The sequence below is a fragment of the Clarias gariepinus genome, chromosome 28 (genome assembly GCF_024256425.1).
Source record: "Clarias gariepinus isolate MV-2021 ecotype Netherlands chromosome 28, CGAR_prim_01v2, whole genome shotgun sequence".
NCBI classification, from domain to species: Eukaryota; Metazoa; Chordata; class Actinopteri; order Siluriformes; family Clariidae; genus Clarias; species Clarias gariepinus.
The window spans coordinates 19,461,195-19,478,125 of record NC_071127.1 but is presented as its reverse complement, the minus strand read 5'-3'; the positions used below and the strand labels follow the sequence as shown (position 1 = coordinate 19,478,125).

Genomic DNA, 16,931 nt, shown 5'->3' with positions numbered 1-16,931 from the left:
GCTAGTGCTGAATTGGATGTAGGCTCCTGAGTGAAGGTGCTGCTCATGCCTTACTGGCTGGTGCTTAATAAAGTACTCCCAGCCATTGCATTGGGTAGCAAATAAGCTCACTCGTCTCTCCAGCATTCTTCCCGGCGTAAAAACGCTACAATACCATGAGATATAATTAAATCTAGCGTATGATTACAGCGGTGAGTTGCTCCATTTATATTTTGTTTAACCCCAAAGGAATTTAGTAAGTCCATAAATGCGAGGGCTAACGCGTCATTAGCATCATCTACATGAATGTTAAAGTCTCCTACTATCAACACTTTGTCTGAGTTAACCAATAGGTCTGATAGCAGAACCAAATTCTTTAAGAAAATCGACATATGGCCCTTGGGGTCCGTACCTGATGGCGTTGTAAAATATAGCAAGGGTTTATTATGTATTTCATTGAGTGCAACATTAATGATGAGCACTTCAAATGAGTTAAACCTGGGCCTTATTTTCTGATTAACAGTGAGTACATCATTGTAGATAGTGGCGACACCACCACCGCGACCAGTTAGACGGGGCTCGTGCTTATAAAAATATCATGATGGAGTGGACTAATTCAGACCAATATATCCATTTGGTTTAATCCAGGTTTCGGTGAGGCAGAGTATATGAGGCAATAATCTGATATCATTTCATTTATATAATATATAACACAGTATGGCTGATTGGTGTATGCACTGGGTGGCCCAAATATTCGGCTTAATTAGTTTCATAAAAATGTTTTTACAAGTAAATGGACAGATTGAGGCCTCAGACTTGGCATCACTTGTTTATACAGACAAATACAGGAATGTTGAATGTTTCTTGGTATATCAGAACTGTATGATATATGACAGGGTTCATGCTCAGCTGACTCTGATACACTACTGACCTCAAATTATGAGAAATGACTTTAAACAAACTTAAAGGAAAGGTTGAGTGGTGTTGGGTCTGGTTTTGTTTAGTGTTCATTTCAATTCCATTGGTGTGAAATAAAAAGAAAAATGGCAATGGATGAAGATTTTTGGGGCATCCTGTTAGTGAGGACATATGGGATAGGAATCACGAGTGACCACCCAAAAAGATATCCTGATACATTAGTGCCAATTTAATTTGTATTGCAATTCTGTAAGTATCACAATGTTATGTTTTGTAAGAATTTTTAGCCAAATATTTTACCAAATAATTTTGGCTCCTTCCACACTGAATGCTGTGCCATGTGAATGTTTTAGAGCACACAACCTGTAGGATCACAAAAGAACGGCACAATTTTACCACTTCAAATGCAAACGTTTACATTTAAAACTTAGTTTTAAACAATCTGAGAATTTTGGAGTCAAATTGCAGTACATAACTGAATACATTTTCCCCCCTACCTCTAATGAACATGTATTTTCTTTTTTTTACCCCCTTTTAGCATTCGCTTTTCAGTTTCTCACTTTGTTTTATTCATTTAAAAAAAGGGTCTTTTTTTCCAGTGAATTTTTATTGTTGACAAATGTGTAACAGAATTTGGTCCATTTAAAGCACACTGGTTAAAATGATCCTTGACATGGAGAACAGCCTAAGAGTTATGTCAGTGTACTGAAATTATCCAACTTAATCATTCTTTAAAACATGTCTAATACTAAGCTCTGTTTCTACACAATTACTGATTAAAATCCACATTCATTAAACTTCAAAAGTGCTACAAGTCCATTTCAAAACATGGCAAATCATTTCAACAACCTTCACAGAAGGCAAACCTTACATATTCAAAATTACAAGAAGTATTCATAACTCTTTATTTACTCAATATGCCATTTTGTCGGTTCTTTATTATTATACAGAAAACCTGTATTTAAAAAAGGACAAAGAAACAGGATTGGAATGCAGCAAACCTTAAATGTGTACAATACATTCTGTACCTTCTGCTTTCGAAAGCAGATTTAAATAAAAATGTAAAAAAAAAAAAAAATAGCTTCCTAGAGAAGGGTTTATGCTTTTATCCCCATGACATTATTACAGAGAAGTGGTAAGACATTGGATGGATATTTATCTTTTCAATACAAAAAAGAAAGGAAAAAAAAAGAAAAAAAGCCAAATATCAAGCCAATGGCATAACATTGTATGTTTGGATTTGTAACAGGTAAAAATGTCTCAAAAACTATATAAAATGTATGGCCAAGTCTCAGGCTGGTAAATGTCATGATCATTTTTAATTAGACAATTTATATCATAAAGTTACTGGAATGTGGAGTTGAGTGGACATCCTGTGTTGCGTGTAGTAATGACTGACATACCTCGGGTCAGAAAGGTAGCTACAGTATAAGGGGCTGAAAAGCCGCCAAGAGCGAACCAGACATAGAGTGGCATTACATTTAGCTTCCCAGGCAGAGCACATCTGTGTGTACTAGTTGGTTTTGTAATAGTTTCACTTTTTCTATCTTTCTTTGAAAATCACTGAGGGCAAGTCAAATAAATATAGCACTGTTCTTCTGATGCGTGCCTGCAGTGTCCTCAGTTCCCTCCAGTAATCATCACCACTAGCTTAGAACAATCAGTTTGGGACATAAGCTCTCAACCTGTGAGGTTAGCTGAGATGTACAGTACTGTGCAAAAGTCTTTTACTGAGCTTGCTGGAGAATATAAGTTCTTCTGGTAATTCTGTCACACTCGCTCCTTTCTATTTTTATGCAAATCCCAGGAGCGTACATTAGGTATTTTGTTTCCATCTGAAAACTGGTCTCTCTTGTACTATATATTGTTTCTTCACAGCCAAATATTCTCCTGTAATGTTATTTATTTATTAAATTTTAAGTGATTTTGTACACAATTATGCAGACATGATAAACATATATAACAAAATTGGTACAGCAAATAATATGGTGCCTAAGACTTTTGTAAAGTACTGTAGATAGGTTTATAGATAAACCTGACTGAAGCATTAATTTGAACCAGTTTATGTGGAGCTCCCCTTTAGCCGTTACACCAGATGGAGCAGCTCCATGACCAAAACACATTCCTGTTGTATCACACTGATCTTTTACACCAAATCTATGCACTAATCAGGTTCAAGCTATAAAGATTCCAAATTGCAGCATTCATGGAGTGTATTCTTATATTCTAAAGAGGACATTTTCCATCATATTTCCATCCATATTTTCCACTGCATCAAAAGAAATAAGTTCTTTAGCATGGAATGACTTGTTGCATTCATGTTTAGTAATTGCACAAAAAAAGGCTGTGTAGGGCTGTACACTGAATTTGCATTAGTGGAACATCGTGTATGACTATTATTTTGATAACTCAAAACAGCAGAGTAAACACTAGATAACACACACATTATGGTTTCATTGCCTCACTAGTGCATTAACACAACTGCACCAACGATCAAGTCTAACATTAAAAATTGTAAAACACGTAAGAGCATGTGCTGAATCAAACGCGGTTTTATGATTAAAATAAATAATAACAGACTATTATAGCTCTAAAATGTAGTTGATTACAACTAGAATTATTCTTGGACCCATATGTATGTTCTACTAAGTGTTTAGTCATCTTAAAACTCTAAACATCATTCTGAACATTGTGCCTAGAGTGATATACGGTAGAAGGCTCAGTGGTGTCTTGGTCTTATTTTGTTGCTTCATGTCCTGCGTGCCTTAAATCTGTGCAGGACGGGGAGAAATCTAAAGACCATCAAGGCATTCTGGAGCAGAACATATGGCTCAGTGTCAAAAAATGTGTTCTGCAGGATAACAACCAAAAGCACACACTAAAACACATCCAAAAATGGGCAAGGAGAAAACATTGGGTCGTTCTGACCTGGCTTTCCATTTCTCCTGATGTCAATCCTGTGGAAGGTTTGTGGGAGAGGGTTGAGGAGGGTGTTGGAGAAGAGTGTTTCACACTACCGGCAGAGAAATCTTATTCAGAATTCTAGAGACGATTTAACTGCAGTTATTGCCTCCAAAGGCTGTGATACAAAATTCTTAGGTAAGGGTACCAGTATTTCTGTCCAGTTATTTCCACTTCTTGTCTTATTTTAAATATTATTTCAATAAATCAAAAGTACAGTTTCTATTCTCCATCCGTCTATTATCTACACCCCTTGTGATGGCTTCAGAGATGCGGAAGCCATCACAGAGATCTCAGGGTACAGGGAACCCTCACTCTAAAGTAAGGAACTCAGGGCACCAACACATCACAGAGCACAAGCACACACACTCACGTACCCAATCACATACTACTGGGCAATTAGAAAACACTAGTACGCCTAAACACATATCTCTTTGGACTGCTGGAGGAAACTGGAGTACCTGAAGGAAACCCATCAAGCAGAGAGAGAATGTGCAGGTGGAATTTGAACCAACAATGTTACAGGTGCGAGATGACCACCTTGCAACCTAAAAATAAATCGTCATTTTGAAGATGAAAACCTCTTCTTTTTTGGGGGGGTTAGCCAGATTTTAAACTTTATTTCTGGATGAAATCTGCGCAAATTAGAGACATATTTCAGTGCTGGAAACCCTTGTTAGAAATATACAGTAGATATGTGTGTGCCACCACACACATTATATTAGTCTTTTCATTTTTAAATTCTTGCTTGATTGAAGGAAACAAAGTTGTAATTTAAAAACCATTTTATGTCTTCAGTCTGCAATTTTTTTTTTTTTTTGAGGAGCTTAAAGGCAGGTGCTTGTGTTTAAAGACGCTACGGACGGGGATCAGATCACAATACTGCCTGAAGCTGGAATTAACACCCGAGATGAAGAAGATGTAGTCTCGTTATACACGGTCTGGAGTCGTGGGCTCTAATACACATGGCGTCATCGAGTGTGTAAATAAGAACCCATTGCTGAGGTAATATGATGTGTTGCCCTGTAAAAACTATTTACAAATACATGTTTTTTGTGATGAAATTTGTCCAAACAATCAATACATCTTTAAATCTGTGTACTGTGCACTATTTTAGATTAACTCACAAAGGAGAGTTTTGGTATATAAAAGGGTGCTCTTACTATATTAATATACCATAAATGCTCTAAGACTGATAAATTATTTCCTTTCTAACATGTTACGTGTATCATGCTCACAGACACTATCACAATCAGACAACTGTACACATGGTCCCACGTGGCAATGCTTTTTTTAAAGGACGTTACGGTAATGCTCAAGTGATGCTGTTTTCACCAATACAAACCTCACTGATATCGTCCCCACATTCGCTCTGACTTACATCCAGCCCGAGAACCCCAGAGCCATGGCCATACATTCCACTTTGAGGATTTATCCCTATAAGAGACCCGGGTACTGGCATGCTTAAACCACTTCTACTACTACTACTGCTGCTACTACTACTGGAATGGTGCGGAGACAAAACTGGAATTCCGCTTCTGCCTCCGACACTGCCTTGACTACCTTTGCTTCCTGACTGCTGATGCTGAAGAGGATTTTGAGGAGAAACTACTGACCCTTCCGAACCTTGGGCCTCACTAGTACCGCTGATTCCACCGTGCCTTTCACAGTGAGAGCGATGCCTCATGAAGCTGTCACGCCACATAAACTTTTTCCCACAGCTAAGGCAGTCGTAGGGCTTCAAACCTGTGTGTGTTTTCATGTGCTCGGTCAGATGGTGCTTCATCTTGAACTTCTTGGAGCAAACTGGACAATGGAAAGGCCGCAGATCGAGATGCATGTTGATATGGCGGTCTCGCATGCTCTTGTGAGTAAACCTTTTGCCACAGTGGCACATAAAGACTTTGCCTGTAGCGCTAGCCCCGTTGCCGTCTAACCCGTCTAAGCCGCTGTCCATTCCTCCCTGCCCTGACAAGTGGACTGTTCCATGCTCCACAGCTCCCTTTAATGACACCCCAGGCAAAGCTTCTTGCAGCCCAACTGTAGGAGAAGCTTGGTTATAGAGAAGAATCTGGTTTCCTTGCATGTCCAGTGGGAAGAGTTGTGTTCTGGCAGCAGCTGTTTGGACCGAGTTCAGTAATGCAGAAACTGCTCGACTGGTACTCTGGCTGGGGTTCTCCAAAGAGTGTTGTGATGATGATTGGTCCATTAAACCACTTTCAAACTTGAGGTAGTCTTCAGGTGATTGGCAGTAGTCAACCTGTAACAACAGCAAAGTGGAATTCAGCATGTGATAGTGTGATATTGTGCAAAACAAGAGCACAGGGTGGAGAAGAAAAAAAAAAAACAGTTGACGGATCTGGCATGTTACTGTAGGATTAGTTAAAATGTTTTAGCCAAAATACTTCATATGAAATAGTCACCCGAAGTCTGATCAATTCACCAATTTCAATTCACTCTCCACCAATCAGCCATATAACTTTAACACATTAACAATGATTATACAACAATAACATACCAGAAAACTAGTGAAAGAATCTTGGGCACCCAGGGCCTACCCATGCCCGAAAGGCCAGCCTGTCCAGTCTAATCTCACAGAAAAATACAATGCTAGTCATGATAGAAAGCCACCAGAACACCCAGTCCACCAGAGTCAGCCATGCATGGGGCCCAGCAAGGAAAAAGAGCCAAAGGACACCGACTTGGCCTCCGAACTCCCCAGATCCCAATCCAGTTGTACACCCATGGGATGCAAACACTGGACAAACAAGTCCGAGGTTTACTTCATGTGCAGCTCAGAAAACAATTCACATAAACTCATAGGGAGGGTTCCAGCAGAATTTCAAACCCAATCACACCTCAAAAAATTTACCAGAATTTCACCAGAATCATTAAACATCTTCTCCATACTTTTCTCATTCTTGTTAAAGGAAACAAATTAACATCAGGGCGCATTTCTAATTAAAAGTATATTTATATACAGTATGTGTAATATATGCACATCATAAGCAACGCTGCTCGTGAAATGAATACCAAATTCATTAACATTATACAAATGGTAGATGCAGTGCTCAGTTTTGTCAGACTGCTATACCGAACTCTAAAACAATTAAATTTGTATAAGGTTTTTCTGTAAAAATTTTTTGCCATCCAGAATTAAATCTCTGGTGTATAGTATACTGACCTCACATTTAGGCGGTTGTAAGTGCTACTTACTTTGCAATCTCACATCTGCACCATCTTCAACCGAGTAACATACATTTAATAGTAAAAGGAAATAATAAACAAAACATTCTTACCTGTGCTTCAATTTCCTCCCTGTTGCTGAGGTCTGCCGAAAGAGTCCTAACATTGGAAATATTAAACGTTCTCTCTCTTTCCCTCTCCTTGGCGATGTCTAACTCCTGCTCATCTTCGTTTTCACCTCCTTCTTCTCCAGAGACCACGATAAAGTCATCGTCCCTGGAGCGCTCGGTTTTCACCACCACCCACTGCTTCCGAGGCATAATGCTCGGTTGACTGTACATGGGGCGCTTCTGCGGAGGAGACGACTCTATGTCCTGGTATGATGAAACCCCGAAACTGTCACTCACTCCCATTTCTTGATCAGAGGCAGGTGTTAACTTCTTCCTCCTGCCGCTGCCCTGTTCCTGTTTCCTTGGATACACAAGCTCATCATCTTCCTCTTCCTCCTCATCAATAAGAAAAGCATCTTCTCGACTGGATGGCATGCAGTAGTTAGGAGTAGAATGCATGCCCCCATCTCCCACTGTTCCAGTACTTGGCATTGTTCCACCAAAACTAGCATCTTTGGGGCTGAAGTAGTTGGTACTGCTGGGAGACTGACTCTCTATTAGTGAGGGACGGTTCAGAGGCTGCACCATGGACTGCGCCTGTCCTTCTCCTCCTCCATAGGAATCCCTGTTGGCAATACCGCTGCACCTAGTGCTCTCTGTGGACGGAGTTGTACCCTGTGGCCCAGAGGACCCTCCTCGGTCCTCTCTTAGTAGTTCCGTGCACTTGTCCACGATGTGCCACATCTGGAGCACACTCCCGATGGTGAGGTAGTTGACAATGTCTTCACGCAGCATTTGCAGCTGGCCAGTGTAGGCGCAACTCAGAACTCTCTCAAACGCCAGTGGGTCCATAACAGCTGGGATAGAGACTGTGGACATGTTCTTCAGTAGCACCTATTGAGCAGAGACACAGTAAGCTCTAATCGGAACACCACGGTCAAACATCTCAAAATAAATAAATAAAAAGTCCAGTTGTGACTGATTGAGCAACTTTGTTTTGGGTAACACAGATTGGAACAAAAATAAAAACATGTAGAACCAAATTCCCCTCACAGCTAAATACATTTTTTCCCTTTTCCCATGGATTGCCCTTTTACTTTTAATCATTTGGAATATACCATTTCTTACTTCTAAATACACACACCTTATACAATTACCGTCCACAGGAACACCTGTTAAGCTGCACATTCGTACAGTTATCACGTCAGCCAATGCACAAAATCACTGCAGAGATGACGAGGCCTCACATCAAACACCAGAATGAAGAAAAAGTCTGATGTCTTTGTGACTGAAGTCTGACGTGGTGACCATGGTAAGGAGGTTGGACTATGGCAGCAGAAGGTCAAATTAGGCTCTACTCCTGTCAGCCAAGGAATGGAACATGACGTAGGTGAGGAATCGTGTTTTGATGTAGTAAGGTATCGTGTGTGCGGAGATGCTTTTCTGGTCACCACAGTTGTAAAGAGTGGTTTTATGAGTTACTGTATCCTGGCAGATCAAACCAATCCTGGACATGTTTAACAGTTTAACAAACACATATAAATATACATTGTCACTGAGTAAAAGACACACCTGGTCATGAAAATAAGGTGAGGAGGCAGCTAACACGCAGCGATGCGCTTTAAACACGTGTCCCTGCACGTGTATGGAGAGGTCACACAGCTGCCCGTCCTCACGCTGCCGATTAAGGCTGTTGAGCACAGACGTCTGCACGTTGGGGAAACACACCTGCACCATCGAACCTGTTGGCACACCCGAGGCGCCATCACAACTGTTCTCCTCTGTTGCTGACTGCATTCCTGAAAAACGTAAAAGATTAAAAAAATATATATGGTTACAAACATACAAACATATATACACACACAACTAGTCTATTCACTGTTCCACGCCAAATGTCCAAAACAGAATGGTCATGAATGGTCCAGTGAGAGCAAACAGAGAGTCTTACAGTAAAAATTGTTAAACACTGATATAAATATATTCACCTGTCACTTCAGGTGAATTTTAAGGTGCGCCCATATTAGGATTGGAATTGAGAAGTTTTTCTTTTAAGCTCTCGATTCCCGATCATACTCGTAATCTACTCAGGCCAAGAAATGTCAAAACAACATGCTTCCCATGCTTTCCCATATTTTTATGTTCCATTGAGTTCTTCCTCATTCCTTATATTACAATACTTCCCATGGTTCACAGAAATACACACTTTTGGTGTGTCAGTCGTGCTATGTTTTTGCTGTGTTAAGTGTGTGAATACTTGTACAGTGGAACCTCAGATTACGAGCATAATTCATTCCGGAAGTGGGCTCGTATTCCAAAACACTTGTAAACAAAATTTAATTTTCCCATAGAACATAATGGAAACTTAAATTATTCGTTCCACAGCCCCAAAAAATAAATACATAAAAATAATTAACACAAGATATAATGTAAAAATAAAACAAATTATCCTGCACTTTACCTTTTAAAAAAGTAAAAAATAAATCCCGGCAGATAAGTGTTTCCGTTTGTGCACGCAGGTGTGTGTGCGTGTGTGTGTGAGAGGCTGGAGTAAGTGGAGACTCTTGCTTTCAGCCCCTCCAGTCTCCCCCTTCTCATCATACACATTAAAACTTTCTCCTCTAGAGGAGAGCCTGAGTTTTGTACTGAAAAAAAAAAAAAAAAACTCAGGCTCTATATCCTAGCTTACATCTCGCATTCGCGTTTACACACACCGGACTGCATTACCCACAATGCATCTCCCGCACTGGACTACACTTCTGTAAACAACGGTCATAAATCAATGAGTGTTCCCCGCTACACTGTTTTATCTGAAAATGAGCAATAAACCTCGCTAATGACACTCGTGTAAGCGCAAACTAACAGAATTGCTGCTGTAAAGTAAAACAAACAAATGAACCAGCACCTTACCTCTGAAAAGATTTGCGACAGAGCAAAACATCAGAGTTTCTTCGAAGAGCAGAGTGTGCGTCTCTCGCCTTAATTTTTGTGCGAGTGTGTGTTTGTGAAGGGGGCTTCACACATAGCCGGCAAAGTGTCAAATTACGCTCGTGCGCACACACACACACCGTAAGGAAGAAAATTTATTTTTAACCTCTGTATTGAGAATTTCTTTTGCTTTACTTGTGCGCACACACGTGTGTTATAAGAAACAGTACACGCGCTGTACACACGCGCTTCCTAACACAAAATAAAATATGTTTTACACACACACACAGTGTTTTACATAGTGTTATAGTAAACAGTACACGCGTGCACGTATGTTGATTATATCAGTAAGAGACGAGCACCAAGACCCAGCAGGGGAGACGATTCTGCAGCGCAAGAGAGAGAAAAAACGTTGGCTTAGTTGTGATCACGTGACGCTCGGCGTCAAAACAAGAAGCGCATGCGTGTAACATAATACTCGGTGCTCGTAAACCAAGCCAATGCTCGTTTTTAAGTCAAAATTTATTAAAAATCTTTGCTCATCTTGCGGAACACTCATACTCGTAACCCGAGGTTCCACTGTACGTGGATTTATTGCGTATTCACATTTCTCGAAAACTAAGCTGCAGTTCCTGAGACTGTCTCTGGACAAGTAACAATATGTATTCATGGTCACACATTTTGAAAATCCAAGTTTACATTATTTTTAATAAGATTTTTTGATATATACAGTGTCAGTCAGAAGTTTTAGTACACCTTCTAATTCAATGGTTTTTCCCTATTTGTCTTTCTATCTACCTTATAAAACGATGTTCAAAGCATCCAAAATATGCAATAATGTACTTTGATCAGTTATGGTTGAGATGTGTCGGCACTTAGGTGATATTTACATTGTTATGTAACCAGCGTCGTACTAAAGCAATGCAATGCAACAGAAAAATATAAGCCACTGCCACAAGTGAATGCCTTTATTTGCATATATAACTGGTATATAACGATGTAAATATACAGGTGACTTTTATGATTAACCATAACCATCACCCCCTTTACCCGTGCCTTTATACCTGTTGTTTTGTCTATGTCCAAAATGTTGTTTAAATTGTTTAAATATGATGGAGGCAGCATAGATGGAGAATGGAAAAGGAGAACGTAGGAGACTTTACCAGGAGAAATGACATTGCAGTTTTTTTAATCCTTTACAAACTAATAAAGATAAATAAGACAGATCCACAGTTCCAGCCTAGGATTGAATTACAGACCAAGGTGCACTTCCTTCACGCACACACCCGGAAATGATCCCAGGTTTGGCCTAAGTGCATTCATTTGTGCAAGTTATACATTTCTAAACCAGAAGTGTCAAATATTCTCCAGAAAGGGCTGGGATGTGTGTGTGTGTGTGTGTGTGTGTGTGTGTGTGTGTGTGTGTGTGTGTGTGTGTGTGTGTGTGTGCACGTGCTTGTTTCCATTTCAACCAAGCAGAAGCCTCACCTGATAGTCTATTAAAAGACAAGGACAACTTATTAAACAGGTTGGACCAGCTATGACCTCTTCCTATTTGGAAGTTTTTTCTGGAGTTCATGAACAATTTGCTCAAGAGGCACTTTTGGTCCACTTATTAAGTCTTTAAACTATTAAATTATTATAAACACATTCAATGGCTATAAAAACAAACAATGGCTCTGGGGTTAATTCAATTAATTTCAATTTTATTTATATAGCTTTTACCTATGGTCACTGTCTCAAAGCAGCTTCACAAAATGAAGTAAATTTATCAAATTAGCACTGTCGCCTTGCACCTTCAGGTCCTGGGTTCAATTCCAGCCTCTGAATGTGTGTGAATAAATACAACAGTCACCATAGGCCTCCACGGTCCCTAGTTGGACTACAGAGGTTCCTAGATGGATGAATGTAATAATAATAATCTAAACTTGAAAGTGCTAAATGCAGTGTTTCCCACAGGTCTGAAATCAACTTGCGGTGGTAGCCAGCAGAATTTACCCGCCAGCACAAAAATAGTCTTCTACGCACAACAACCAGCACACTTTTTCCCCCAGCACAAGGTAAGCAATACGATGAACTGAATTTTATTTAATTTTAATCAGGTATACAAACATGGCTGAGCAAAAAAATTACACTTCAAAAGAAATAGCACACATTCATAAGATCATGTGTTTTTGTGGTTGTTTTTGGTTGCTTCTTTCACCAAATAATAATAATAATAATGTGCAAAGTTTAAAAGTTCATCATTTTTGCAACGTCATTCCCATATTCTGGTAGCAGTATGATTTACACGTTTTAAAAGTAAGTTTGACATATGAAGCTTACCCAAATCCCAATCCCATTCTTTTTTTTCAAACACATGCTGAAGCCAGTTTTTTAACAATTCTTTTTTTTTTATCCAATACTGCATCTTTAAACTAAACCTTAACAGCTCAATAATAATAATATTAATAATAATAACAACAACAATAAATATAGTTTCAAGCAGTGATGAGCGGGCCCAAGCACCCTGCGTTATTGCACAGTGGGCACACGTGTTTAAAGGGCACATACCAATACCATTATGACATAATTTTAAAAAAGGGGGATTTTTATGTTTAGACTCCTAAAATTCTCCAGATGCTGGAAAGAACGTGATGTCACAGAAAGTTATGAACCACTTTTTCACAAGTTTAAGGCATCATCACGGCTGACCCGTTTGAGCTATGGAAAATTCCTCCGCAATTCTGCATCCATGTCTGGAGATGACATAGGCCCAGGATTGGAGCCGATCGTATAAATCCCTTAGGAGGAGTAGATCAAAATCCATTGGGTGCGTTTTGCAAACGACCCAAAATAACTGCCTTTCTGTTGAGTAGAGCCCATGACTTGCAACGCGAAAGTTGTTCAGCCCAGTGAGCTCTTACTGTGTACAAGGTTACATGCGCATACATGCAAGTGTGTATGAGCTATGCAGTTAAATCTTGTGAAAAACTCTCAGGCATCATAATGGCAGCAGATTTCAACCTGTCTACCAATTTTCATGAGTTTTTGAAATATTACTAGAAAGATATTTTTGAAACATTAAAATAATAATATAGATGTAATAAATCAGAGTTATTCCATAGTTAAACAGAAGCCTGGCTGCACAAAGTTTCACAACTGCTCTGGTCCAGAAGAGAAGACAGACACAGAGACAGAGAGACAGACAGACAGAGAGACAGACAGACAGACAGAGAGACAGACTGAGTGAGTGAGTGACTCGGGCAAAATGGCGGATCAGCCATAAGACGCCGAGCAGCCCAGAGTAGTGGAACAATGACGGGTTTTTAGTCACACACGGCCATGGAAGCTCTCCTTAGGCTCTATTACATTCTGGTTGAACACATTAAGGTCAGTCAGTAATCCAGTGAGTGTAAACACGGCGGTAACAGCGGCGTTAAATCAGGAAGCTCGGGACACTAATGGCGTTATTCAGCCTGCAGCAGGAAAATGACGTGATGGTGTCACAGATGCTCTCTGAAATGTTAAAACAGCAGGACACACACACACACACACACACACACTCTCACTCATTCACACACCCACTCTCGCCCTCCATCTCTCACTCACACACACACACACACACACACACACGTCTGCGATAGTAGAAGCTTCCTTTATCCCTTACAGCGACTGCATGCAAACAGCCCACTGTGTGTGTGTGTGTGTGTGTGTTAGTCAGCCATAACCTCATCAGCATGTCAGCGTGGCTAGCATCGAAATGCTACTTTTAAATCGTCTTACCCCTGAAAAACCCCCTTCAAGGACCAGCACGAGCACATCCGCGTGGCAAAATCTCCATCTTCGAAAAGCGAAACGCGAACATTTGCAGTGAAACGCTCGGCTAACTCCAGCGCGAGCCAGCTGCATGCGATCCCTTTAAGAAATCCCAGACAGCTTCATCTGGGGTCATTTAGCCGACCGAAAATAGACAGTGAGGAAATACAGTGATGTGTGTGAAGCAGAGCTGAGTCATATTGGTCAGGTATTAAATCAGCGCAAAAATGAGCGTGTCTGGGTTATACGTGAATGAGTTAACTGCACTACTTAAACTGTTTAACAGCTGACATATTTTGTCTACGATTAGTTTACTACAGTTTACTAATTTGTTACAGTAAACAGTAAAGTATATTAAATCTCATAGTAATTTATTACAGTATACTACAGACCATAGTAATTTATTACAGTATACCTGACCTAACAGTAATTTATTATAGTATACTACAGACCATAGTAATTTAATACAGTATAACATAGCCCATAGTAATTTAATACAGTATAACATAGCCCATAGTAATTTATTATAGTATACCTGACCTAATAGTAATTTAATACAGTATACCATAGCCCATAGTAACTTATTACAGTATAACATAGCCCATAGTAACTTATTACAGTATACCTGACCTAATAATAATTTATTATAGTATACTACAGACCATAGTAATTTATTACAGTATACCTGACCTAATAGTAATTTAATACAGTATAACATAGCCCATAGTCATTTATTACAGTATAACATAGCCCATAGTCATTTATTACAGTATAACATAGCCCATAGTCATTTATTACAGTATACCTGACCTAATAGTAATTTAATACAGTATAACATAGCCCATAGTAATTTATTACAGTATACCTGACCTAATAGTAATTTATTATAGTATACTACAGACCATAGTAATTTAATACAGTATAACATAGCCCATAGTAATTTAATACAGTATAACATAGCCCATAGTAATTTATTATAGTATACCTGACCTAATAGTAATTTAATACAGTATACCATAGCCCATAGTAACTTATTACAGTATAACATAGCCCATAGTAACTTATTACAGTATACCTGACCTAATAATAATTTATTATAGTATACTACAGACCATAGTAATTTATTACAGTATACCTGACCTAATAGTAATTTAATACAGTATAACATAGCCCATAGTCATTTATTACAGTATAACATAGCCCATAGTCATTTATTACAGTATAACATAGCCCATAGTCATTTATTACAGTATACCTGACCTAATAGTAATTTAATACAGTATAACATAGCCCATAGTAATTTATTACAGTATACCTGACCTAATAGTAATTTAATACAGTATAACATAGCCCATAGTCATTTATTACAGTATACCTGACCTAATAGTAATTTAATACAGTATACCATAGCCCATAGTAACTTATTACAGTATAACATAGCCCATAGTAACTTATTACAGTATACCTGACCTAATAATAATTTATTATAGTATACTACAGACCATAGTAATTTATTACAGTATACCTGACCTAATAGTAATTTAATACAGTATAACATAGCCCATAGTCATTTATTACAATATACCTGACCTAATAATAATTTAATACAGTATAACATAGCCCATAGTAATTTAATACAGTATAACATAGCCCATAGTCATTTATTACAATATACCTGACCTAATAATAATTTAATACAGTATAGCATAGCCCATAGTAATTTATTACAGTATACCTGACCTAATAGTAATTTAATACAGTATAACATAGCCCATAGTAATTTATACAGTATAACATAGCCCATAGTCATTTATTACAATATACCTGACCTAATAATAATTTAATACAGTATAGCATAGCCCATAGTAATTTATTACAGTATACCTGACCTAATAGTAATTTAATACAGTATAACATAGCCCATAGTAATTTATTACAGTATACCTGACCTAATAATAATTTATTATAGTATACTACAGACCATAGTAATTTACTATAAAATACCTAATACCTGACCTCATAGTAATTTATAGTATGGTTTATGGTATACCATACCTCATAGTGATTTACTATAGTACACTACAGACAGGTATTAAATCAATACAAAATTAACATGCCTAATTTATACAAGTTAATGAGTTGACTACAATAGTTAACTACACTACTTTTATAAACTGTTTTTCAATTTACATATTCTCTACAAGTAGTTTGCTATAGTTTACTAACTTACTACAGTAAAGTATACCTAAACCCATAGTCATTTATTATAATATACCTAATAGACCTAATAAGAATTTATTGTAGTATACCACATAAGCAGTAACTTATTCTATACCTGACCTGATAGCAAGTTATTATAGTTTACCACAGGCTATTGTAATTTAATATAGTAATTTAAGCAATATGACCTAAGAGGGAGTGCTCTCAGGTGAAGTACGTGCTGATATTTATGAGGAATGCCTTTTATTCTATCAAATTACTTGGTTGGAACTAATTGTTGTATAAACTACATAATACAATTACCACTCCTATTAGATTAGATTACCCCAGATTAGGTTTCAGAACATTTGTGGCTTGTCCCAGTGTTTCTTTGTGAATTCCAATCTAGCCTTCTGATTCTTACTGCTGATGAGAGGTTTCCATCTTGTGGTATAAACACATCTCTCTCTCTCTCTCTCTCTCTCTGAGACTTTTCAAACAGTGGATAGTGAAAGTTTTATCCCTGCCCTGTGGAGAATGTTTGTGGTGTCACTGACTCCTTTTCCCCCCAATGCTTTTACAATGCTTTCTTTCTTTATCAGTAAATTACTAATTAATCAACAGGGTTTTCCTCAATGATTGTTCAATGACTGATTCATTTTCCCTTTTTTTCAGCTTCGAAATGGTTTGTTTTTCTCCCTTAGACACCCTGGTCCTATCCTGTTAAACAACAAATGTAGTCTTCACAGGTAAAACCCAAGGCTAAAACAAAGAGTAGATAATCAGAGCTATGAACTGTTTAAACAGTCCGTCTAACAGAACTTGTCTGGGCAACAAGACATCAGTAAGTCACGT

At 38.4% G+C, this 16,931-nt stretch overlaps 1 protein-coding gene across 1 annotated transcript; it reads right to left on the bottom strand.

Annotated features, from left to right (window-relative positions):
• Window positions 1-1,491: 1,491 nt before the first annotated feature.
• Window positions 1,492-13,984, bottom strand: zbtb22b (zinc finger and BTB domain containing 22b). The gene is made up of 4 exons (XM_053490511.1): window positions 13,845-13,984; window positions 8,727-8,953; window positions 7,158-8,048; window positions 1,492-6,118 (listed from the first exon to the last, which is right to left on the bottom strand). The coding sequence occupies exons 2-4, from the start codon at window positions 8,949-8,951 to the stop codon at window positions 5,174-5,176; spliced, it is 2,061 nt and encodes a 686-aa protein (XP_053346486.1). The 5' UTR covers window positions 8,952-8,953; window positions 13,845-13,984; the 3' UTR covers window positions 1,492-5,173.
• Between the last annotated feature and the right edge of the window lie 2,947 nt (window positions 13,985-16,931).

What these genes read in the sequence shown, in the direction of transcription:
- zbtb22b (XM_053490511.1), bottom strand. Translation starts at nt 8,951, where the DNA reads ATGCAGTCAGCAACAGAGGAGAACAGTTGTGATGGCGCCTCGGGTGTG. An exon ending in CACCTTATTTTCATGACCAG is followed by an intron (nt 8,049 to 8,726) that starts GTGTGTCTTTTA and finishes TCTGCTCAATAG; the next exon opens with GTGCTACTGAAGAACATGTC. An exon ending in GGGAGGAAATTGAAGCACAG is followed by an intron (nt 6,119 to 7,157) that starts GTAAGAATGTTT and finishes CTGTTGTTACAG; the next exon opens with GTTGACTACTGCCAATCACC.